The sequence below is a fragment of the Ailuropoda melanoleuca genome, chromosome 17 (assembly GCF_002007445.2).
Source record: "Ailuropoda melanoleuca isolate Jingjing chromosome 17, ASM200744v2, whole genome shotgun sequence".
Classification (NCBI taxonomy): domain Eukaryota; kingdom Metazoa; phylum Chordata; class Mammalia; order Carnivora; family Ursidae; genus Ailuropoda; species Ailuropoda melanoleuca.
In genome coordinates, this window is record NC_048234.1 from 13,744,879 (window position 1) to 13,770,560 (window position 25,682).

A 25,682-nucleotide genomic window follows, 5' to 3' on the forward strand; every position below is an offset into this window, starting at 1 on the left:
CCCAGCACCATTTATTGAAGAGACTGGCTTTTCCCCCATTGTATATTCATGTCTCCTTTGTTGTAGGGTAATTGCTCATACAAGCATGGCTTTATTTCTGGGCCCGTATTTTGTTCCATGGATCTATGAGTCTATTTTTGTGCCAGTACCATACTGTTTGATTAGTATAGCTTTGTAGGGTACCTTGAAACCTAGGATTGCAATACCTACAGCTTTGTTCTTTCTTGAGATTGCTTTGACTATTCAGAGTCTTCTGTGGTACCATACAAATTTTAGTATTATTTGTTCTTATTCTGCAAACATTCATATACATTTTTAATTCAATCCTCAGGGCAGCCTAACTTATGATTATTGTCACCATTACACTTTGTAGATGAGGAGACAGACTCAAAGAGGTTGTGACTTACCAGAACTATAAAAGGACTTGAATTTCTGGTTTTGTTTTTCCAACTCAAAGCTCTGCATCCCTGGGCTCATTCTGTCATATCACTACTGGTGGTTAACTTTTATTATCTTTATTTTAGTTTATTTTATTTTTTTCTTAAGTTAGGCTCCACGCCTAGCATGGGGCCCAATATGGGGCTTGAATTCACGACCCTGAAATGAAAACCTGAGCGGAGATCAGGAGTTGAGATGCTCAGCCAACTGAGCCACTCAAGCAGTCCACCTTCTATTATGTTAATCACACTTTGATCTTGTCCCTATAGTTTTACAAAACAAAAGTAACTGTTTTGTTCCAAGTTTCCAAACTTGGGTCAGAATTTAGAAATTAAGTAAATTTCCTGTAGAGCATTGTTCTCAGCCAGCTGCCATGAGACTCCACCCTCACCACTTGCACCGCCCCCCCCATTGGCAGGTTGGCAGACATTGTTGGGTGCCCCACTGTGGGAGTGGGGTGCAGGTGCTCCTGGCGTTTTGTGGACAGAGACCTTCTGCAAAGGAGAGGATAGTCCATCCCCCACTTCAGTCCCAGAGCAATCCAGTCCAGGGTGCCAGCAGTGCCGTAGTTGTAGGCCCTCACTAGGAAGAACAAGACCTATTTACCTATCCCTGACCTGGATGTTCAAACTCTCCACCCTACCTTACGTATATGCAATATTTTTCTACTGTGCTCCAAATTTTTTAAAATCTAGTTTTTGTGGTAGTTCAAGATAAAGGTGATTATGTTTCATAGCACAAGTGTAATTTGGAGTATTTCAGGACTGTCCCTATGAGAAAGCATTGATACTGTGCTAAAAGTGTTTTATATAAGTTAGATGTTTCTGAAAAATAGTTTATGTTCCTGGGTGAGAGAAGAAAAATTAAACCAAAGCACAAGTATTTTATTTCAAGCCAATATTTTAATGTTTTTTTTTAATTTTCCAGCTTTGCCTATGTTGAATGTAAATAAAAAATACAAAGGGTACGCTTAGCTTTTGTACAGACGTTTAGTTTCTTTGTGTTTTGTTTAGTACTCTGCCTGTTCAGTTATACCAGCTGTATTTTCAGAGTTGTTTAGTTTGTCGTATTTGAGTAAACAGTTTGTGTAGAATGGACAGTGTCCAGCTCTTCCAGCCAAGGTCTCACAAGGGACATCTTGAAAGTGCTCCTTGGCTTTGAGGCGACATTGTTCTATGACCTAACAATTGATGTCCTGTTGCAAGCTTATAATAACTGAGATAATAAAGAATGTGGATTACAGATTTTATATAGACACTCACTATTTTTATAGAGGTTTTATAATCAGGTAATAATAATTAAGTTAAAAAAGCATGTGCTGTAGTCCGAAACCAGATGTTATGAATAGCATCTGTCAAGTTAATAAACACGGAAGGCCTTATTATGAGGAGTTAAACATGGACAGTAAAGCTCTAAGATATGAGAATTTGAATAAGATTATATGAAATCATACTTCAACATTAACAGAAACATTACAGTACTACCCGAGTTATTAAAAAAAGAATAAGAATAATATAATGTACTCTTCAGGTAACCATTCTTGTCAATTTTGATTTGCTAACAGCAAATGAAAGAGCACAAATTTTGCTTAGTCAAGCATTCCAATTACAGTACAGTTCTTTTTAAAATGCACTTGATAACAAAGTGTTAAATACTGAATGTTATTTTTTTGTTACTGAGAAAAGAATGTTCAAGCATAAGATTTATGCAGAATCCGTTTGTATAGAAAAGGAAACTGCAGTAGATGCATGTTTCTCTTAATCCTGATGTAGCAATAGTTTTGCAAAATTCTGTTGAAATTTTTTGTCGTAAAGTAAGTCAGTGAACTTACCATTTAGGAATAGCTTTTGCTTGTTTGCATAATACCACCATTTTTAATAGAGTTCAAGTATTCCAAATGTAACAATTTTTAAATTTTATATTAAATGGATAATAACTACTTCCTGAAGTTCCCGAGCTGCACACTCATTCTGCTCACGACACAGCGGAAAGCTGCAGGCTGCACTTCCCAGTACCTCACGGGGTTGTTGGATAAACTTATCGCGCTGTATAGAGATTTCTTCATCTTCGGTACTGTTGGGCAGAAGTCATTCACTCCTACTTTCGTAATTGAATTAGAGTGAAGGAAGATTATCTGTGGCAGTAGGAGAAAGTACACAATCAATGTAAAATGAAGGTGTTCTTGTTATAGTCCACATTTGTTCATGGGTTTACTTGTCCGTTTATTTCACACTGATTTGAATGTATTTCATTTAAAATATATGTACTTGTGTGTTTATGCGTGTTGAATATTTATTATGCCCACTCAGGATCTGTGTGATGCACGGAAATGTTGTGTGTGCGCAGAGCCACAGAGGCTCCCACCACGGCCCAGAGCACTCTGCCCGGTCAGCACACACCGCCTTCCCCCCTCCTCTTACCTCTGTAGCGGTGTGTGCACATGCTTACTCCAGTGCGTGTTGACAACACTGGGTTTTAAAAGTGCTACAAATGAACAGGACGAAATTGAATGCTCCCAACATGAGGCTTGTGAATATGAATTGTTAGCTAGCATTTTCTGTGATCAAGGCAAAGAAGTGTAGAGCTCTTTTTTCTAAGTTGCTTTACAGAAAAATATGTCTGTTAACAGCTTGAGTACATATGTGTAACACAGGATCAATAGTCAAATCTTTATTTGCACCAGTGGACAAAATACAGTTTTATAAACTGCATGTATGTCTTTTATATTATTACTCAGAAAGAATGGACAGTATAGGGACTTCTCTCCATTCCCTTTAGCATCCCTTTAAATTCTTCTTTGGTCTTTTTGGCAACTGAGATTTCTGAGAAGTAAGAGCAGTCTACTGACAGCATTTTGGCAGATGAAAGAGGAGAAGCCTTTTGCGGGTAAGGCCAAGGTATCAGTTCTGGTTGCCATTACCTCTAGATTGTACCTTTACATTTTGGTGAGATTGATCTGAGCCAGACATGAGAACTCTAGGCATTGCTAAAACCTTTAAGTTGGGTGTTGGAACCCCCTGTGCCCTCCATCAGTCTTGGGGATTTTGTGAGAGGTGCTTTATGTGCTTTCTGCATGTTTTCCCACAGCTCATAGTCATTGCAAGGTGTAGTTTTGCACAGCATCGACCTCACTGGGAAACGGTGCTGGATGTTGGTGTGCTTGCTTTGTGGACATTTGCTGAAGTGTACCCTTATGACTTGTGTTCTCCTTTATAATTCTGTTTTTTGTGTATTCTATTCATTTTTTTAAAAATGCTAGTAAGAGTATGAGGAGATTTAAAAGCAGCCAGAAGTTGGAATCAGAGTAAATTCTTTACTTGTGAATAAAGAACGCAAATTGGGGATGGCTTGAGAAAGGAAAGACTCAGGTTTTGCTCACTGGTCAGACATTTAAATGCAGCACTGAAAAAAAGTAAAGCTCATAGCCTTGAGATGAACATCTGCCTATACCACATCCATTTTGATGGCATTTGTCTCAAAGGAGCGTGGTGGACAAAACTTGTTTAAAGATAAATTGGGAAGAAATCTAAAAGAAGCAAGTGATTCAGGCCCAGTTTCGTTCTCAATGTGTTTTTGCTTCTTGGAAGATGAGGATGTTGTAAATCAAAGAAAAGCACATGAGAAAAGTGGACTAAGATGAAATGGGATTAAGTGGGAATTCTTAATTTGAGGATTTTAGATGAAAATCAGAGAGATCTGTGAAACTCATAAATTGTGTACAAAGTATTATCTTCATTTTTTGTTCTTGGGAGGATCTAAAACTTTATCAGATGCTGCCAAGGATTCTGGGGCCCTTCCCACCTAGTCAAGAGTTGCCAGATTCAAACAAAGAGGTTTCTAACCATGAAGAAGAGGAAAGGGGAACCCATGATGCCCCAAATACTGACTTCTGATTATGTATTCTGACATCAATTTTTAAAAATCATACCCACTTCTAATCTAGCACTGCACTGATAATGAAAATACCTGGGATCCTGTCCACCTGCTCTTGGTGAAACGTTTCCAGAATGAAAGGATATGTGATCCTCCTCGGATTCCTCCTGACCAGTCCTGCCTTTGCATAGCCCCTGCCGCCCCCGAAACCTGAAATTAGCCAGGTCAATAGCTTTGCCACAGTGGCTTCAGCAATAGGAGGAACTAGAGGATGGAAGGGGGTACCTGAGCGTTTTAGCTAACGTCTGCTTAGAAGACGTTTCTTAAGAACACACCAGGCAACCTGCCGAGTCGTTACATGTGAGTTACACTTGCTGCTTACATGATGTTCGCTTCAGATACTCACACGTCTCACAGAAACGAAGGAAAACACAGGTGGAAGAATGTTTTACCTGGAGGTATTTCAACTCCTGTAATCCTGGAGGGATTTTTTTTAGTTTGTTGTTTTCCAGGTGTATTTCTCTAACTCGTGGGATGTTAGCAAGACTTCCATTTTCTATGTCTGTGATTCTGTTGTTTCCTAGGCCCAGCCTAAAAATGGCATGAAATGCATCAACTCTTAGGCAGATGTTGTGATAGTCATCCCAAAACACCACAGCTGCGTGGGATACAGAAGCCTGACCTATTTGCATCTGTGTTTAGAGAAAGGTTCTTCCTGGTTGCACGTCATAACCCATTTCAGGGTGTGACGGCTGTCTGTCTCCTCTGCTGTCACCAAACTGTAGCTAACCTACACCAACCAAAGGGGCATCTGAGAAGTTCTTTTCCTCATTTCACTTGGTGTCCCTCTACCACCCCCAAGACGGAGTAAGGTATAGCTGTCCCTGTTCGTTTTATCTTCGTGACGGTGACAGACTTGATTAGGTCCCTCCGCTTCCCCCGGGGGTCTCGTTAGTATCTCCTTCATATCCCAACAGCTTCTGAGTTAGGGTTTGGAGGGTTTTTACCTTTGCAGTTCTTTGTATCGTTTAAAATCCTCGAGTTCCACGGTTGAAATTTTATTATAGTCTAAATGAAGCTCCAGTAAGGTTGATGGCAGGTCTAGGGTAAGAAAAGAAACAAGCGTGTTAGATGGAGTAAAACCAAGCCCCACTGACTGTTCACGTACTTGTTAAATCTCACACTATAGACTTCGTCCTTTAGAGATCTGCTTTTTTTCCAACTTTTTATTATGGAAAATTTCACACAGAAGTAGTGTCATGAGCCACCGCACTGCAGTGTCCGGTTCTCCACGTCTTTCGTCCACCACATCAGTTCTCTGTCGTTGGCTTGTCCGTTGATTTTTCTTCATTCGCTTGTTTTTTGCTGGAGTATTTAAAATCGAACCCCACACACGTCACTTCACCTGTGAAGGCCTCACCAGGTGTCCTTAGCTCCTCTCAGGTCCTCTTGTTTCCACATAACCACCTTGTCAGTGTCACATCTAAAGGAAGTCGCAGTGATTCTTCACGATCACGGAATATTCCTTTCCCTAACGATCTCAGAGAAGTGTTTTACAGTTGATTTTTTTCAGGTTGGGATCCAAATAGAAGTTTACAAAATGCATTGGGTTCTCCCATCTCTTAAAATTTCTTTTACTATTAAATAGTAAACTTTTTTTCCTGTCTTGCATTGATTTCTTTCGGTTATTGGTTTGTTTGAGGTTCTCATTTGTGGATTGGCCTGAGACTTCTGCATATCATTTGTCTGAGTCATTTCCTAGAAGCTAGTGGTTAGATGGAGAGACTGGATCAAATTCAGTAGATCAGCCTCTCACCTGACGTTCTCAGCGTTTGTCGATGGGTGCTACAGGGTCTGTTATTTCATTAAGAATCTGAAAACGGTGATTTTCTGATTTTGTCACGCTTAATGTATTTATCAGGTAGGATTCGTATCTAAAGAATTTTCCTTCATCAGTTATTCAGTCGCTGTGTAATACAATTTTAACAGAAAAGGCTTGCTTCTAACATAAATGCTTGCTTCTTATAAGTAATGAGTTGGTGCAATGCCCAGAGGTGACCAGTGGAAGTTTTTCAAGTATTTTTATGAACACATGGGTTTTTACTCTGTTTGATATATTGGATCTATTGCAGTATTTATTCTCTTCAATTAGTAGTAGTTTCTGCATAAAGAGAAGCATCTGCAGTGTAACCTGGCACATGCCAGGTACCCTATGAATGTGCACGTCTTCTCTTCTCAGCCCTTCACGTTCTGACCCCAGCCCTCCCCAGATTAACCAGAATATTAAATCACACGTTATTTATTAGGCTTCTATATATAACGTATTATTTGTCAATCGTAGGCTCTAGTTAGCTAGCTAGGGAAAGTTTTCTTTTTTCCAACTCTTACGGAAAACATTTCCTTCCTTTATTAGTGTTTAAGTCTGTTGAAAGTAATCGAAGCATCCTTATAAATATCAGTACTCTTGCTGGCTGAATTTATGTTGATTCCAGAGTCTGCTTTGGATTTTAGAAGTAAAAAAAGCTAGAGAGAGCAGGAAAACAATTCTAAACTTGGGAGAGTTCTCATTTTTTGAATTCTGATAAGTTGAGCTGAATTATATTTATGGAATGACTGTGTCGTCCAATATGTAAAAGAACAGAGGGGAGGTTCTCTCTTCGGAGACCTTACATACTAGTTGAGCAAATCTATCACACATACAGAAATCATAGATGTTCTAGCCTGTTCTAGAATATGTTGTAGCAACTCAAAGAGAGAAATCCGTTCATGTTGAGCAGTCAGGGAAACTTTTTGGAAGAGGTTTTGTAGAACTTGAGGGGACGGTTCCCTTTGCTGGGGCATGGAGAAAAGGGATGATGCAAGAGAAAAGCAGAGCCCCTGCAGGGTATGTGAGCGATGTAGGCATTTCGGTGGGAGCTCAGTGACTGTCAGCAAACACGTGGCTGCTTTTGCACAGATCCTTCTATTCCTACCCTGTGTTCAAAAGGTGTCTTCTCCCCTCCATGCAGTGCTGCTATGTAGCAGACTTTTCCAAGTGGCCTGGGAGGAAGGCATGTTTCACCTATCCTTGTGTTAATATGTCAGGTCTGGTCAGGACCCTTTGGTCTTCTGCCTAATTTCATCCTGCTTCAAGGGATAGTGATGATTGGATTTCCGCAGTCAGCCTTCCCATTTTAGCAAATAAATGATAAAAACAAAAAACACCAATGCATTTTGAATGTCATAGGGATCTTGAAAGAGCAGTTATATAAGTTGAGAGATTTAATTCCAATCTAAATTTCTAAGGATAGTGGCACCTGAGTGGCTCAGTCGGTTAAGCGTCTGCCTTCTGCTCAGGGCATGATCCCAGAGTCCTGGGATCAAGGCCGCATTGGGCTCCCCGCTCGGCAGGGAGTCTGCTTCCCCCTCTGCCTCTGCCCCTCACCCCTTCTCATGCGGCTCTCTCTCGCAAATAAATAAAATCCTTACATTCTAAGGATATAATACGTTCCTTAAGATTTTGGAAAAATCTTGAAAACATCATTAGAGGTCAAGCCTTCGTTTTTAAGATACACTGAAACTTGAAGAGACTTGCTCTCGGGATGTGTTGCAGTGTACGAGAGGCTGCTGGTGAGCACAGCTCTGGGGCAGCGAGCACCAGCCTTTCTCCTCCCTGACCCTCCTCTCCTCCCCTCTGCCTGCCCCTCACTTTCGTCTCCTGTCAGCATGTCAGAGGCATTTTATGTATGGAACGTATTAGGTGGCATGTATTCTTGCTGGTGGTGTCTGAAAGATGAGAGAGAAATCATTTTAGGTTTGTTGTTGAAAAACAGCCACCTTACTGAAAGCTAAATAAGGTGGCTTTTTAATTGTGTTGTTCTGAATTAAACTGATTTTTCCTGTAGAAAAAAATTGTCTTTCCAACTTTTATTTCGTATGATTTTTCTCCTAAGTGAAAGGTCGCCACTTGATTCCCAAGCGCAGCTTTGCTGTGTCCTTTACCTTAAGAGCTGATGTTTGTTCTGTTCATCTTCTGCGTCAGGTGAGTAGTAGGAAAAGGTTTTGATGGAGTCTCTGCTTTTCCTGTGGACCCTGAAGGACAGAGCTGTTTGAAAGGAAACTGTATGATCAGTCACAGGGGTCATTTCTGACTCAGGCCATCATCACGGCAGAGGGCGAGCGCCCCTGTCGGAGACGGGTTCCCAAGAAAGGTGAGCCGATCCAGCTCATCGCCACACGGAGGGCTTGCCTAGAGCGTTAGGAAACCGGTACCGTAGCGAACTGAAGAAGCACTTTCCTTTGAGGCTCCAGCTTCAGGTCCCATCATAAAGAACAAGTCTCCATCATGTCAGGAGAGGGCGTTCACTGGGTGCCTGACACCATCCTCACACCTTTCTGTGCACTGGCCTGTTAATCTGCACAGCACCCGAGTGAAGAAATGGGGTACGAGGGGCACGCCCACCCCTGCCAGAGCCTGCATCTGCCCCAGTCTGGCCCCGTGCATCTTCCCCAACCTTCTTCTCTAGGGAACGTCCACCTCTAGCAAGTACTTCACAGAATGACAGGTATAAATGAGTAAATGTTAGGAAGAAGGAGTAAGAAGTTCATTACTTCTTAATGTGTGTTCTCACTGGGGAAACAAAAAGATTCTGGTTTCATATTGGGAAAAAGAAAAAGCACTAGGTATGGCTCTTTATGTGTGTGAGAAAACAACAAATTTCACACTACCCTGACCAGATATATTGATGAAAAGTGTTCTGACTACCTTGGGTTTTGACAGTGTCAGTACATTTCATGGTCATTTAAAGGTGACAATTTTTTTTTAAAGTACGTTATCTTAAATAAATACAAACCTTTAGGAATTGAGGTCAGTTTTGCTTCTGCAATTCTGATATGGAACACTGTCACTCCTTCAAATGCCCCTGGTTCAATTCCATTATTATCGAGAGGGTTTGCACTCATTTCTGTGGGGGCAAATGACATAATTTAGCATGCATCCGTTGTGTATGAAGGAGACTCAGTGCGGGTACGGACATCCCAAGAACATTTCACTCACTGGGTTTATTTCTGTGTCTGTCTATTACCTCTTGTCGCCATCAGAAGAAGACTGCTCCGTATTACATAGCAGAAGTTGCAGCACGCTTCTCTTGCGGTAGATTAGTACCGGAGTAGATTTATCATGGAGAATATAGAAATAGGTTTTTGCTTCGAATTACTAAGTCAGTGATTTGTTATCAGTCTGTTCTGACCATGAGAATATTTTGTTGTATTAATCTTATATTAGAAAAAAGATGAGCCTTCATATAATTTAAAACATTTATGTTTTCCAGGATACATTTGTCACCTAAGCTTTTAAATTATAAGTCAATTAGAAATTGTTATTTTATTAACAGAAATATAATTTTGGGGAGATGCCAGTAAGTGAGGCAGTTTGGTAAGTGCCAGGCATTTGGCTGACCTAAGTAAGTGAGGGAGTGGATGAGAATATCGATGACGAATTTTGAGTCACTATTGGAGAGGGAGATGACGCGGTTATACGATGGGTGTTAGATGTAAAATAGGGTAGAGTTTATAACAGAAATTTCTACAGCAGAAATTTCCTTAGCTCAGCAATCTTGAAGCAGATAATGTAAATTAGATGTACATCTCAAATAATCTCTAAATTTTATACATTGTATTTGAGTAGTTTATACAACACATTAAAAATACTACCCTTTTTGGTGTAAGCGTAACCTTATTTTTTTAAAAAATGCTACCTTTAAATTAAATATGAATAATGGATTTTACAGATTAGGGTGCAGTCAGAAACTGAAACTACAATAGGTGTTTCAAAAGGGATCTTGAGAGTGTCTGTTAGAAACGGCATATTTCTTTAAGGGCTATAAATTTTGTTTGATGCTTTGATTTGTAAATGGCTTAGCTAGTTAAAGATTATTAGATTTAAAAAGTTGATTTTGGAAATTACCAGTCTTACACATCATTGGTGGTGATGACGACCTATCTTTGCATATTGCATGTAATTCCAGAACACTTCGTCCGTTTGCATAAACTTACCTAGAACATGTAAAGTAGTCATGCCTTTGAATGTCTCCTTTTGTATTTTCTTAACTTTGTTATCATGAATTCTGAGTTCTGCTAGTGACTTGGGAAGGTTAAATGGTATTTCACTTAGTTGATTGTGGGACAGATAGAGCCTTCTCAACTTCTTTGTGGTTAGAAAAGCTTTTGGGTGAATCTTTGTTAGCTTATTGTTGTTCAGAATCAAAGCCTAGATAAAGCATAAAGAGATACACCGTATTATGAAGTGGATTTGATTTACCAATATTCTGCAGTGATTAGTTACTTGTGGAAAGCAATGCAAAGTATGTCATTCACACACTTTATTAACTATGTAAATAATTCCCCAGTCCAATCTAAGCCAAAATAAATATTTACTACTGAGTTGGAACAGAGTGGTTTTGAGCCTTTGGTTTATCTTTCAGTAGGTTATCTGTTCACACAGTTAAGCCCTCCCCCCGGCACCCCATTTCCCTTCATGGAAGTGATCAATGGTATTTAAAAATCTATTCAGGGGGCACCTGGGTGGCTCAGTTGGCTAGGTGTCCAACTCTTGGTTTCAGCTCAGGTCATGATCTCAGGGTGGTGAAATCAAGCCCCAGGTCAGGCTCTGCACTCAGCAGGGAATCTGCTTGAGGATTCTCTCTCTCTTCCCCTCCCCCTCAAATAAAATGAAATGAAATGAAAATCTATTCAGTCACACCAAATATGTTGTTATATGATTTTATCTACTTTTAAAATCTTACTTCTTTTATTTTTACTAATATGAAGCATTTTTCCCAGATTGGGACACCTGTAGGAGTAAACTGCTACAAAATGCCATCCGCATGCTGGCGTGTCTCAGACACTGGGGAGACAGCAGTGCGTCCTGAGAAATGCCTCAACCCCTTCTCAGGGCCCCACGACAGCAGCCTCAGAGGAGCTCGGAGCCCAGACAGCAGCCCAGCTCTGCACCGTCTGGAGTCAAGCCTGTGAGGCATGTGGAGGACGCCTGAGTGCAGTGCCTGGGTGTGCTGGGCGGTGGAAACTATGCCATGTTTCCCAAGGGTGGTGGCTGGGGGCTTCATTCCTTGGGACCTTCTTTCAGAGAGCAGCTCTAGACTCATTCCGTTCATGAATGTTGTCACTAATTCCATTCTACACCAACCTTCCAGATGTTTCCAGAGAGAATATGCCTATCTAGTGTTATTCACGTCTTTGTTCTTCCACAGAAGAAATACAAACACTTTGGTAGCTAAACTCCCTTGATTATTCTCTTTCCTGTAGGAAAAGTAGGCTCCACGCTCAGTGAGGAGCCCGTCTCGGGGCTTGTACTCATGACCCGAGATCAAGACCTGAGCGGAGGTCAGGAGTCAGACGGTCCACCAACTGAGCCAGCCGAGCACCCCGTAGGCCCTTTTCTTATCCTCCTGTCCGGGGTACTGTCCATGACAGTTTTCCCCTGAAGGAGAACAGGAGCTGTAACATGTCCTTTTTCCTGTGTGCCACCAGCTAAGTACATTCTGTTCTCCTTTGGGGAAGAGTGTGGTAACAACTCGGTGAGCCTTCACTCAACCCTATGATACAAAGTTAGCAGAAGTTATCTCTGGCCCAGTTCCTCTGCCCTCTGCACTTTGTTCTGCCATGGTGGGTGCTTGCTGTAGGCCTCCACTGTTGGGGGTCCCAGAAGGAGCGTATGCCTCAGCTGTTTGTTCGTATCTTCCCGTTAGGACATGCAGTTGCCAGAGCTGCCCAAAAGGAAGAGTGAGGAGTGCGGAATGGAGTGAGTTTGTATAGAGGGTCCTCTGCGGCTGCCCCCACAGACTGGGTTAGCGGAGTGTCTGCCATTCACCTACACTTGCCATTACAGAAGTGACAGTCACAGAGCCCCAGGCAATGTGGTTATATGTAAGGACAGAAGATGAGAAAAGGGTAGCCTTTCAGAAGTCAGACAGGAAGTCCTCCTGATGAGTGAGGCTGTACCAGCCGCTGACAGCGAATCGGGCGTGTGTGTAATAATTCCACTCATCCCCTAAAGCTGGATTGTCCTTTGTGTAAGAACCAGAAGGCCAAATAGCCAGCTGAAACAGATAATTTATAGAATATCTAAAAATCATTTTGATTCTCTTTAGGGACAGGTACCATACAAGATGATACTATAATGAAATGTTTCAAAATAGCGTGCCGACAGTTCCGGTAGAGAGTGTGCATTGGAAAGTGCTTTCCCGTTGAGCCAGTCCGGAAGCACGAGGGCTGTTGGCAAAGTGAGCATCTTACATGCATTCGTTCCTCTGAGTTCCGTAGCATTGTTACAGCTCTGTCACAGCAGGGGACGTCAGGCTTGGCGAGGCAAGCCACTGGCACAGTGCTCACTTCTAGTGGGGCCAAGGTTTGAGTCAAGCGGGCCTGACTCCAAACCCACTACCCCTCCAACAAGTGCCACGTAAAACTGACCAGTTGGAAACTGAGGCCTAACACAGCTCCTCACACCTTTCACTCATTTCCCAGTGAATAATGGGAGTACAGATGGGCTAAGTCCCTGAGATACTCCTAAAATGTAATACAATTATATGACAAATTAAATACTGTTTATGATTTTGGTATTGAATACAACATTAATTACTCTTGTGGTGCAGATCCGTATAAAGTTGAAGACGTAGTACAAGCGTCCGTAGGCTGTACTTCCAACTGCTGAGAGTTAGTAATGGCCTTGCCACCCTCCAGAAGTTTCTGTGGTCTGAAGGTGGAGGGACGGACTGGACAGATTCTTGGTGAGATTGTCCTAATATTTAAGTGATGCCTCAGTTATAAATATATGCTCTTCCAATTGCTCTTTTTTTTTATATATATGGAAACTTTATAATGTATGGAGCCTTACCAAATCTAAGCTGTCCAGTCACGGCCCTGGGAACCCACACCTGGCAGCTCAGGGTGGTGTGGCTTTGCCTGGAGGATAGGGAGAGAGCCTAATGAAAGAGCATTCCTTGTGGTGCTAGAACATGGCCAGCCTCAGTGTCCTTGCTCATCCAGCAGACATGAACTGCTTGCATAATGGGACTGAATAGTCCCCTTTCCCTGCCGGCTAGGATGGGTCATCAGGGTCCACGCACTGACCCGAGGGTGATGGGAAGGCAGGGTGGCCTGGAAGAGGGCAGGAGGAGAACAGGCCTACATGGGTGGCTGAGACAGAATTCTGTGGCCATGGTGTCTCTCCGTTCTCCTCTCAGTGCTGTGACTGCCCTGGGCATGACAGGCCTTACTTTTCTGCCCTCCAGCACAGCATGAGAATGTGCCTTGAAGGGGAGTGTTGGCTGACCTCCACACCCCCACCCTAACTCTGTGCTGAGGGGAAGTGACACCCCCATGGCTGGGACATGTGAAATCGGGCTCTTCCCAAACCCAATTCTGAAATAAGTTAGACATTTTACTTACTAAAATCTAGAGGCTCTAAGTGTTACATAGAAAACTAAGAATCTTAAATCTTGAAAAATTAAAATATTAATAAATACTGTAAGGAAAAATTCTTTTTCATTTTTAAAGTTCTGGGGGGGGAAAGCCATACTGGTATATATTAATTAGATATAATGCATGTCCTGCTCTCAGAGGGTTATGGTGTCTTCAGATAAGTCAACAGGTTTGGGTACAGATTTTCTTAAACAGTATGCTAATGATTTCTTATAAATAATCATCACCTTACTCATTTTAGTGTATAGTGACTGTGATTACCTAAATAGATTATAAGCTCATTTTGGGACCATTTACTTAAGTTCTTATTAGTTCATTGCCTTTTACCTGGCTGTCGTTTCAGTTAGCATCACTTGAACTAAATTAAATTCATTAAATCTAATTTCTCATTAACTAGAACAGTACTGAATATCAGAGATTCTGTCATTCTTCACACACAGAAAAATAAGACTTGTTTACACAAAATACCAGTAATCCTTTTAACAGAGATTTTCACTTAAATATGAACATATATATTCTTACGTAAAGTGAAGTGAGTCCTTTAAAATCATTCTCTTTGATTTCCTTAATTTTATTGTTTTGAAGGTCAACCATTTGAGTATCAAATGGAATGTTGCTTGGGACGGAGGACAAACCTAAGAAATAAACGAACATGTTAACACCACACGATATGCTGAAGAGGAGTTTTCTAACATGACGGAAATGTACATTCGTTAAAGTCCATGGTTACCATTAAGAAAAAGCAAAGACATTGCTCTTTGGAAAGGCCTGAAGACCTTTCCAAGGAACTTATGTATTTCTGCGAGGTGTCTAGCTGGTCTGTCACTGCTCCTCTGCACAAGGTGACAGAGAAGGAGGTAGATTAGGGCGCGCCAGTGTGACCGCAGAGAGGTGTGCAGCTTCTGCTGGTGCCCTCCGGCCAGGAGCAGTCACGGTCTCTGCCACTTCCCAGGCTGTTGTAGGGCTGAATTGGAACCTGTGGGTTTTGATCATTTTAAGAAGCCTCAACATGTAGAAAGTTGTGCTCAGAAAATACATTATTTTCATGTACGTTCTTTAAAATGTTACTACGTATTTCCTTTAATAATGAATTCCTCCCATCAGTTGTCAGTTATTTAATTTACAAAAGCTTACTCATCCGTAACTCCCTGTTGATGTCTGGGTATGCGGTAGACCTTTGCTGACACCCTCCCCCTCAGCTCTGGGTCTCTTCCAGCCTTTGATTTGACCCCCCTGTCGTTCGCACTCATCCTCAGAGGTTCGATAGTAGCTTTCTTTCTGTCATGTGGGATAAGGTACCGCTGCATCGTGCTCTCTGTGTATGTACGTACTCAGTCATGTTAGTTGAATTACTTACAGACTTAATGTTTTTTTTCCCCTCTTGAATTAAAAAACAAAGAAGAGCAGGAAATTACCAAGAACTGTATGTGGTGTGTTTCTTCCTTACTTTTCTTGCTTTCCCTAGATGGCCGAACATACCCACCCTACTTGATGTCAGGCCTTACAGTAGTCATGCTTGACGAACATGGGGCCTTCTTGTTTTTCCCCAGCATTTGTTATTGAAATGTTCAAATATACAGAAAAGTTGAAAGAATTTTACAGTGAAAACCCATAGTCTCTTTCTACCATCAACATTTTACTATACTTCATCTATCAATTCATCTTTTTTAATGCATTTTACAGGGAGTTTCAGATGTTAGTATGCTTTTGGGGGAGCCATCCTTCCTCCTAAGGAGCAGTAGTATATTTAATAACCCCATCAAAGGGCTCGGTATCAAAGTACTGGCAAGGTCAGGACTCCCCCTATAGCCCTGAATACTTTTCCCTCCATAGTTTACCGTGACGACTCACTCCTTTAAGAAGTTTGACCATAGACAGAAAGAGGGAAAGCGGATCACTTGGCGGGTTATCAAGGTAGCCATTTTGATAGACGATCTTGGTCTTAGGAAATGAAGTGGAAGGTCTTGGAGGAAGTGGGTGGCTCTGCAGAAAGCAGCGGGTAACTTAGAGACTTGGACTGACCTTGCTCACCCCACCCCTGATGAAACTGGAAGCTCTGGAAAGAAATTTATTTTCTGAGGGAGAAAGAATGACAGGGCTCCAGACCCTTTTCATTGTCTGGGTCACTTGGGAGAGGTGTGGTATGTACAGAATGACAGGTGTGTGCCACACCTTGGCTTCCCACAGTGGGGCAGTTCTGAGCCTTCCCCTCTTCTGGAAATGGCAGGTACAGTGAACCCTGGTGTGCATTCCCCATCACATCCTCTCCCTGAGCAGGGTATGAGTGCACCCCTCTATTCAAGAGCATCTTCAGTAGAAATATTTTAAAAAATAAAGCAGTCAGAGAATTATACATTTTAAGACTTTAGAAAGTGATGTAGTTCAGTCACTTCTTTTCTAGACGGTTCTAAACCTAAATCATTCAAAACAAAGTGCACTGACTTTAAAATGTCATGATTAGAGATTTCAAAATCTGTTTATTACTCTAGACAAGCATCTATCTTGTCCTCGTAGAATGTTATTAGAGAGCACACTGTCAGCCTGCTGACATCCTGAAATGAACCACAGTGATGTCCGTTCTCTCTGCGGGAAATGTTCTATATACGAAATTCCCATTGCTTTCCTCTGGCTTTCTCGATTTTTAAAATAAGCTTGGATGTACTTTGGGTTTGTTATATTTTCAAAAAACTTAAATGAAAAATTGCTTTACAATTAGTGAGCTGATTTTTGAAATTTCAGTGAGGACTCTTAACTATCCTTTCAATTTTATAGGAATGACATTTTTCTCCAAAACAAGTTGACATATGTTCTTACCTAGATCGGAGCAGTGTACAACTCTCGAGTAGCACTGGCATCCAAATGGACATGTTGGGAACAGATCGAAAGGGAAGAAGGGGTTAATTGGCTCTCTTGTTGGAAAAAGGGAGTTGTCATCATCAGGGTCACCATCCACTTCATCTTCCATGTCCTTCAGCATCATGTTCTTCAGTGTCACGTACGAAGGGCGAAATAAGGGCTTCGCAGAGCATAAAGCCAAGAGTGCTAGGAGCACACACTCCTTCATGTCGTCTTGTGTAGGGGGCCGACCTAGGACTTAAGAAGACATTGAGATTAAGTTCAAGTTTAAACAGAATCAGAGCTAGTAAGAGCACAACAAAATGGCATTCTGACCTGTTGCTAGGGTGAGTAAATTTATAAAAAGTTTCTGGAAAAAGCAGCTTGGCAATATGCATTGGAAGTTTTAAAAATATCTTTATTTTTCAAAATCCACTAATTCTTTTTGTAATCTAGTCTCAGGAAAGAATTCTAATGTGCATAAAGATGTCTACCACAGAATTATATATAATAGCAAAAAGTTTAAAGATAATACTAATGGCTAAAGTGAAATAGTAAAATAAAATAGGGCATATGTATTCCACAAAATACTTTTGAACTCACAAAATATTTGCAAAGTTTACGAATATTGGGGTGCCTGGGTGGCTCAGTCGGTTAAGCGTCTGCCTTTGGCTCAGGTCATAGATCTCGGGGTCCTGGGATGGAGTTCTGCATTGGGCTCCCTGCTCAGTGGGGAGTCTGCTTCTCCCTCTCCCTCCTGCTTGTGCTCTCTCTCTCTCTCAAATAAATAAAAATCTTTAAAAAATTTTTAAAAATAAAAATATGGAACATTTTTGGAATTAAGAAAGCAAATATAAATTCCATATGTAAAGTATACTTACAAACACTCAAAACGTGGCACAAATATAGCCAATTGATAATCCTGGGGAATAGAACCATGAATGACATGTGTCATCTTTTTTTTTTTTTTTAACTTTTATAATGGCCAATAAGTACTACTGCTATAGTTAAGAAACTAATGAGTGCTTTTAAAAACAAGGACAGATTATCATACCTGACTCCCTCTCCCCATATCCTTCCATTGCCTTAATATCTACGTTCCTTTCGAGGTAAAACCCACATGTCCCCTTGGCCTCACATCTGGAGGTTGTCTGTGATGACCCCCTCCCCACTGCCAGCCTCACTCTCAGACGGTCACTGTTTCACAGCGTACTTGGATTTCTTCCTTCTAATCTGTTCCATTGTCTAGTACCTGACCCAGAGCATCTGAGGGCCAGACTTTCTTATTCTTTTCTTGCTCCTCTTTCCACTGTGTTCTGTTTGTTTGGTTTCTTTGAGGGGTGGGGTTATTTGTTTTCAGCTGAATTTTTAAAGCCCACACAAAACTAGAAAGAATGATCCAGAACCTTCTGAGCATTTGATTTGTTGTCATCTAAGGGCAGATTTTTCCACATGTTTACATATCATGGTTTCTTAACTGTCACTTGTGAAGCATACAGTTGTCATAATTTTCAAAAATTAAAAGCCTTATGAAATCATCTAAAACACACTTATGCCAGTCTTCCCTTTGGGGTGTGTGGTTGGTGGCACACAGATGCCCATGATTAAGGCTGCGCAGCTGGCCAGCTTGCTGTACCTGAACGCGACCGTGCCTTAGCTGCACAGGCCTTCCAGAGTCCGTCGCGTTGGTCCAGCCTCAGAACACCTGGCTCCCCAAATCCTTGAGTCATGCCAGCTGCTTACAGTTTCCCAGAACCCAGAAATCAGCTTTAACCTCTCTCCATGGCCTTGCTCTTTCTGGATGTAGGCATCAGAAATGAATTAAAATATTCATTTATATGTGGTATGCCTTTTAACCCCAGGGGTAGGTGGGGAAAAAAATTCTATCATCAATTATTAACCTGGTAATTAACATTATTTAACCTAGAAATCTAAATGGCAATGTGAACACTTTGTCCACTGGGTGGCTGGATGTCACCAGCTAGATACATGAGATTTCTCTGTGATAAACCACGCTTGATTATGTTAAGATCAGGACGTACCTGAGAATGGCAAACAATGTTTTATTTTAATAATTCACTTCAGAACCAGCCCTGGTCTCCCACCTCTTCCCTGCCTTATGGAAGCATCAGTTTAGTTGATTCCAGACACATCCCCCACATTAACCAGGAGGGACAGGAGGCACAGAAAGCTTCAACGGCTTCCCCAAGGCCACATAACCGAAAGAGTTAACCCCAAGGTAAAGCTCATACGCCCGGCCTGTTGTCTGCATTTGCTGCTGCTGCCTGTGCAGGAGCGCACTCCTGCATCCTGAAATCAGGTGGCCTCACCCGCACACTCTGTCATCTCTTCTCCATCCAGTCCTCACACTGCTGTTGGCACCCGTCTGCACGAGGAGGGGTGCGTGCACAGCCTGGGCTCGGAGGGCGGGAGTGGACATGGTGTGTGGTCAGATACCTATAGTGCAGAGACCCTGTGCTGGCCGCGTGAGGCCCAGCAGTGTCTGTTGCCCGGCTCGGGGGTGGACAGGTTCCCTTTCCATGTACAGTCCCCTAGCCCCCAGGAACCCTGGCGTGGGCACCTGGTAAAGTCAGCTGGGCTCTGTTTCCACTATCACTTTGTCTCTGGCACGTTATTTCTGCTTCTCAGCCCCCTGCCCAACTTTGATCCACTATGTTTCTTTTTTTTTTCTTTTTTTAAAGATTTTATTTATTTATTTGACAGAGACACAGCCAGCGAGAGAGGGAACACAGGCAGGGGGAGTGGGAGAGGAAGAAGCAGGCTCCCAGCAGAGGAGCCCGATGTGGGGCTCGATCCCAGGAATCTGGGATCACGCCCTGAGCCGAAGGCAGCCGCTTAACGACTGAGCCACCCAGGTGCCCCTAATCCACTATGTTTCTTGACCTTAAGCATCTGTGTGTTTCCTGGCTCCCTAGAACTTGGTTCCCAGTTTCCTGTTGACCTTCCAAAACTCCCATTCCCTAGCTAATTCAGCCCTGGGTGGGTCCTTAGCTGCACCAAAACTTGTCCACCGGTACCAGCTTATTCTTGACCATGGCTCTGCAGCTCTGCCTTCCATGTCCACAGCTGCCCCTGGCTCTGCCTTTGCTTGAGGTTGCTGCAGTTTTCCAGTGGGCATGCGTCAGGGCCCTGCTGTGTACCAGGCGCAGTGTTAGGGTGCAGACTCTGTGACATAGGGGCCCCTCTTTCCCCATCCTCTTCCCTCCCTCATTTCCCTCCTCAAAAGAATAAAACCACAGCTCCTGATCACTACTCTCAGCCAAGCACGGGCTTGTTGTAAAAGCCAATGCTGGAATGTCAGGTGCATTCATGGAAAAACTAAACAAATGTCTAAGTTAATAAACAGAGCTGAACCGCAAGGAGGCAGTGCTGACTGCATGCACTGTGGCCGGCACTTTGGAGGGATCTCCAGCTGTGTGGTCTCCAGACCCGGAGGGCAGAATTCTTCCCCAGAGGTCTGTTTACTCCTCAAACCCTCAGTTTACTGTTGGAGACCAATAGATATAAAGCCATCTATAAAATATACACACATGAAAAAAAGATTGAGATAGAATACACAAACCTAATAAGAGAGAGTAGGCTACTGAGTGAAGGACTACTTTTCTAGGGGAGTATTTTTACAATTATTATGTTGGTTTTTAAATATTTTAAATATCAGTCTGCCGACAGAATTTGCTCTGGTCATCTCTATACTTTTGCCTTTTCCCGCCACTTCCGTAGCATCAGATAGTCTGTACAAAGTTTTCTCATCTACCCTCCCCTCAAGAGTCATACAGCGGTGCCTACCTGGGGAATGTTTGGGGGCCGTAGTTTCCTGAGGCCTGCCCCCCATTACCCTGGTCCATGGGAGATGAGGAGTTTAATCAGGAGTTATTTTTGAATTGGTTGGTTAAGTTTCAGTGTTTTCTTATAGAAACTTAGGGCTATACAAGGGCTTGTTGGTTCCCAGTCTAGACCAGAGAAATCTATGTAACAGGTACTATACCTGAAATGATAGACAAAAGAAAACCATAGAACCTTGACAAACACATAACAAGAGGAACATGGTAGAGCTCCAAACACTTCTGGGCTTTCCCTGGTCTGGCAGTGGGGCTGGGGACTCCCTACTTTCCTCCTGCCCCAGGACGCAGGAGAGCCCAGGAGCCAGGTGCAGGCTGGGATCAGGTGTGACTAGTGGAGAGGGACAGCGGTGTGAGGGGGCCACGCACAGGTGAAGGGGAGGGGCAAGCCAGGCATCAGGGCTGCAGACCAGCCCACCCATGGGGTCAGGAGCCTCCCCACTCCTCTCTCCTCACCTCGGAGGAGGTGATTACTCTGCCTTCTAGAACAGACTGGGGCAAGTCTGTGGTACCCGGGATGCTTTCTGGTTGCTGGCTGCCGGGGTAGCACCGCTTGTTCGTGCCTCCTTGGGCCCTTGCCCTGCAAGTGAGGGAGGAGACCTGCGGAGGCAGGAAGTGGCACGTAGGTGAAACTCCGTCCAGCTGTTGGAGCCTCCCCGGAACATGGGTGGGTCAGTTAGTGAACCCAGTCTCTGCTTGCATGACCCCAGTGAGTGCTCCTCGAGGGGTATCTGGTTCCTTTGTTGTCCATCTGCGCTTGATAGGAAATTCTTTATATGGAGACCCAAAGTGCTCTCTGGCATATTCTCTCCAGGTGCTGCTTCTGACTTCTGTTAGCCATAGGAGATTAATGTGATCTCTCTGCACTCTTTTACATCCTGGCTCCTTAAAAAGAGAAGTAAGGCGAGCCTTGATTCCATGAGAGATTCACCCTTTACAACCTTTCTCTGAGGTGAGAAGGTACAAGGGATAGTAGGCCCCAAACCGTGCCCTATCCTAGTTGACCAATTTTTTTTATCAGTAGAAAAATATTGGGATGTCCAGGAGGGAACACTATACAGCAGTGTTTTTCTCTGTTATTCAGAAAGAATATAGAGTATTATTTCCCCTTAAAATGATTTGACTTTTAGTTGTCTTATTTTTAAATTTTTTAGCTTATTAATATTTAGGCTTAAGTTCTTATTTGATAAGTTTGGGCAGTAGTTAGATTGTGCTATTTTTAAAAACCTTTAAAAGGTTTTAAGACTTAGTATTTCCCCAGTTTTGCCACAGTTTATTACTCATGGAAAGCTTTGGACTTTGGTTTCAAGTTTCTCTTAATCAGAATAATATCTGGAATATTATTTCAGTGCTACTGCTGTTATTAATAAACCATGGCACGTTGGAGCCAGGATCTGAGACGTTGCTCTCACCGCCGTCTTTGACAGCAGAGCGGCCAAGGCCAGCCTCCTCACTCCTGCATCGCCCCCCCGTCCCCGCCCCGTGTGGCCCCTCCAGGCTGCCCCCAATCCCACAGTGACTTCCAGACAGTAAGCAGACTCTCCTCAGATTGGACGGGGCACGTGGTTTGGCCAGGTTCTCAGGACTGGAAATGGAGCTAAGCAGTATTTTTCTGAATTTGCATAAACTCCTATTTTCCACTTAAATGTTCCACAAACTTAGAATGGAAAATTTGTCTAAGTGAAATGGTATTTCCTCTCAGACGCTATTATTAGGAAAATAAGTCACTGTGCTTTTAAATCCCATGCCTAAAGGTCTGCTTGGCGACTCTTCCCCTTGGCTGACTAGTCCCTGTCCGTTCACAAGTGCTGGTAGTAGTTGTCAGTCATAGATGTGATAGAAGGTGCTCCGTGTGCTCACAGAGGGCATCCGAGCTGGATCCAGGTACAACGGAGGCTCAGCCCTGTTCGTGAGCAAGTAAGGAAGTTCAGTGTCCAAACGTGCACTGGGACGCTTAGCGTACCTTTTGGAAGGAAACTGATGCTTTTAAAGACCACACTGTCCTTAAATAATTCTCTTTACCCTAGAAATGTGAATCCTATCTGATAAAGAAGTTGTGGCTGCTTTTCCTCTTACACCAGTTTTTGTCCTTCATTCGGTTTTCACTGCATCTTAAAAAACAGAACACTCGTACATCGTCGTTCTCCACTGTCCCCTACGGTACGTTAAGACTTGTGCTTGTAAAGTTAATCTGTTTTGTCTCAAACCTCAGATCAGGTACCCAAATACTCTTTTGTAGTGGAGTAACTGGTGGAAACAGAAGAATTCTTTCCACCACGCTGTGTTGCGAAATACCAAAAACCAATTAAAAACATCAAGATACTTTCACATGTGTGTGGGCTTATGATTTCTTTGTATTTCCTTTTTTTTTTTTTCTTTTTAAACAACTCTGATTCTTGGTGGGATTGAAAAGAGCAGCACTTTATTCTTAGAGAGAGACCCTCAGGTTTCTTTGTGACTTCACCCACAGCATGTGGCCACGGCTTGTGGCTGCCACACTTCTGAACGCACTAACAAGAAGGAATGTTGTGCTCTGTTAGATTCTGAGGGAGTAGAATATCAAGTACATTGTTTTAATTTCTCTCATTTAAGATTTAATTTAAAGATTTACTTTGGGAGAGGACAACGGGAATCTTTACTTTAAATCCTGACTATGGAGTTTTGTGAAAAGAAGTTTCTGATCTTTTTTATTGGATATGGAGCTAGTTGAAGTATTGTTGTAACAATTCTTTCTTGGAATTATATGCATCTCCGTGTTAACTGTCCAGTGCTATCTTATTACATAAGAATAAGGAAGACATTTATCAAAAACAATATGAATATTCAAATGTGTAAGTAAAACTGACATTTGAATAATTCACATTTTGAAAAGACATTAGAAAACACCATAGCTTTACATTTTTGAAAGAAATATTTACTGTTTCACTTAATGATTTTGTGATATCCACAAACTTGATTATCATTAATTATTTTAAGGTCATGTTATTTTCCTAAAAAAATATACTCGAAAGATTTTTGTTTAAATGATTTTTAAAATCAGCCATGTGAACATTTATGGTGAAGCATAATACCAGGTTTTCATTTAACTGTAAAAGTGAGTTACATGAAAATAAATCCATTCTATATAAAACTTAAAGGCTAGAGTAATTTTAGGTTATGTACTTAAGTACTGATTTTAAGGACTTCTGCAGATAAACTTGATCATATATTTTACAAGCATTTATGTTAATAATGTTAATGTCCCCTTAGTATCAAGTATGAAATAATTGTTCTCTGTGCATGAAGAAAAGACTGAAAACATACCTTGTCAGAAGAGAGTCAGTCCTGAGGGTCGAAGCTCTGTCGTGTCTCGCTGCTCCAGGTGCTGCTGAGGGAGAGGTGAGGAGGTGTCGTGGTAACAGAGGGGCACCCCGCTGCCGAGGGCGGTGCGGCTGCACCCTGGCTGACACCGAAGTAAACTGCCTCCACAGATTAGCCCATGGTAGTACGGAGGGGCCAGATTAAAACTTGTTACTGCTCATGTGTTTTCCATCACTGTTTGTATCGTAGCCAAGACTTCTAGCTAAACTCTAGACGTCTACTGGAAGATTCTGAAGAAAAAAAGAGTTTAATAACGCATGGCAACTGGCCATCAAAAGTGCAGTCAAAGTCATTCAAGGAATACCTGATTTGAAAAAATACTTTATGAAATTCTTAAATGAACAAATACTGATAGATTACAAATTTAAAAATCACTCACTCTAGATAGAATGACAAAATATTTATCAATCTTGGTGAAAAGTACCAGCATCACTGACGTGTAAACCCAGCTCCAGCTGTACCTGAGAACGGAGCCGTGCTGCTGCCTCGTTGTCATAGCTCAAGTGGTCACGTCAAGCTACTCACCCAGACTTTGCTCAGAAGCGTGCACCCCTGCCGCGGGCATGCCAGATCACTGCACACGAGGCCCTGCCTAGGGCCCGGCCCCGGCCCCGGCCTGTACGCTGTGATGCCTACAAGGACATGCGGCTCTGGGGGACGCCAGCTTGGGCTTTCCCTTTCCAGGAGAGCATTTAGGGAGACCTGGCAGCGGGAGGACACCATTGTCTGAGAAGGACAGTGTTGTTAGCATCCCCTGTACCATGCACCCCTGGGAGAATGCCCAGTTCCCACTGCAGCTAGGACCTCATCCTTCCAGAGTGGGCTCTGTCTGCTGGGAACAACTCACCAGTGCCAGGTAACTGCAGGGACCTCCTGTTGCTCAGAGTTGGGGGCCACCCTGTTTACAGAGTGTGTTTCCCTGGGGTTAGCAAGGCCGGTGCTCTCCTGCCATAAAGAACCTGTCCTTTCCCACCCTGCAGAGAAGTGGCGCCTGTAGTAGTAAGGCAGCCACGGCCACAGAGAGCATGCGGTGTCTCCGAGGGCCAGGCGGCCAGCTCTCCCCCCAAAAAAGAAAATGCCCTTCTATGGACCTGGAGTATGCTGGCCTCTACGGAGCGTCAGGTCTGCTCCAGTTAGAGTCCCATCTGGGTCCAGTGCTCGTGCTCGCACTGACGCAGTTGTGTTTAGTTCAGAGGTGTATCTGTTACCTTGATGAACTGGGACCTCCCGAGACTGGACTGCACTTACTAAACTGGGTTTCATCAGAGCATTTTTGTTTGTCCTGCACCATGTTTTGTTTTGTTTAACTTTAATAAGTGTATATTACAAAAATAAGTAACACATCACAATAGTATAGCTCGGTTAATTTTCACAAACGGGCGCCGGTTGGAAGGCCCACGCCCCCCCGCCCGCCCCTGAGCTTCCTCAGAGGAGGCTGCTGCCTGGCTTCAGGCACACAGCGGGTTCCCTGCGCTCTGTAAGTGTGGCACCTGGCAGCTCGCTCTGGGGTCTGGCTTTCTTCACTCTGCGTTTGCCGTTTGACATCCATCCAGGGTGTTGTGGCTCGCTCAGTGTTGTGTGAAAGTGCCCCGAGTCAGAGTTCACATGTATATTCCCGTGTGGGGCGCAGCTGTGAATGTTCAGATGTGCTTTTGTCTGTCGTGTGAGGCTCTGGTGTGTGTGTTTTTGTTTGGAATTGCTGTTCTTAGAATTAGGTGGTTTCTACTACGCTCGATAAGCTAAGTGTGTGGCTCCTGTTTTCTCATGGCAGCCCTGGGCTCGGCTGAGTGGCAGCTGCTCCTGTCAGTGGGACATGTGCTCCCCCCTCTGCCTTTG

General features: G+C 43.0%; 2 protein-coding genes across 6 annotated transcripts in view; one reads left to right on the forward strand and one right to left on the reverse strand.

Annotated features, from left to right (window-relative positions):
- Nucleotides 1-25,682, forward strand: part of CENPP (centromere protein P) — a 234,751-nt gene that overhangs the window by 124,535 nt on the left and 84,534 nt on the right. Inside the window, exon 7 of one of the 5 annotated variants that reach the window (XM_034647391.1) lies at nucleotides 22,514-22,814. The exons of the other annotated variants lie outside the window; for them this stretch is intronic. Within the exon in view, the coding sequence (XP_034503282.1) occupies nucleotides 22,514-22,795 (282 nt within the window). The 3' untranslated portion in view covers nucleotides 22,796-22,814. Of the gene's footprint in view, nucleotides 1-22,513; nucleotides 22,815-25,682 lie in introns of those variants that run through there. 5 annotated transcript variants of the gene reach the window in all.
- Nucleotides 1,321-24,364, reverse strand: ASPN (asporin). The gene is made up of 9 exons (XM_002927689.4): nucleotides 24,308-24,364; nucleotides 23,790-24,076; nucleotides 16,606-16,884; nucleotides 14,314-14,426; nucleotides 10,345-10,558; nucleotides 9,144-9,254; nucleotides 5,319-5,412; nucleotides 4,764-4,902; nucleotides 1,321-2,572 (listed from the first exon to the last, which is right to left on the reverse strand). Exons 3-9 carry the CDS (start codon nucleotides 16,853-16,855, stop codon nucleotides 2,375-2,377), a joined length of 1,119 nt encoding a protein of 372 aa, XP_002927735.1. The 5' UTR covers nucleotides 16,856-16,884; nucleotides 23,790-24,076; nucleotides 24,308-24,364; the 3' UTR covers nucleotides 1,321-2,374.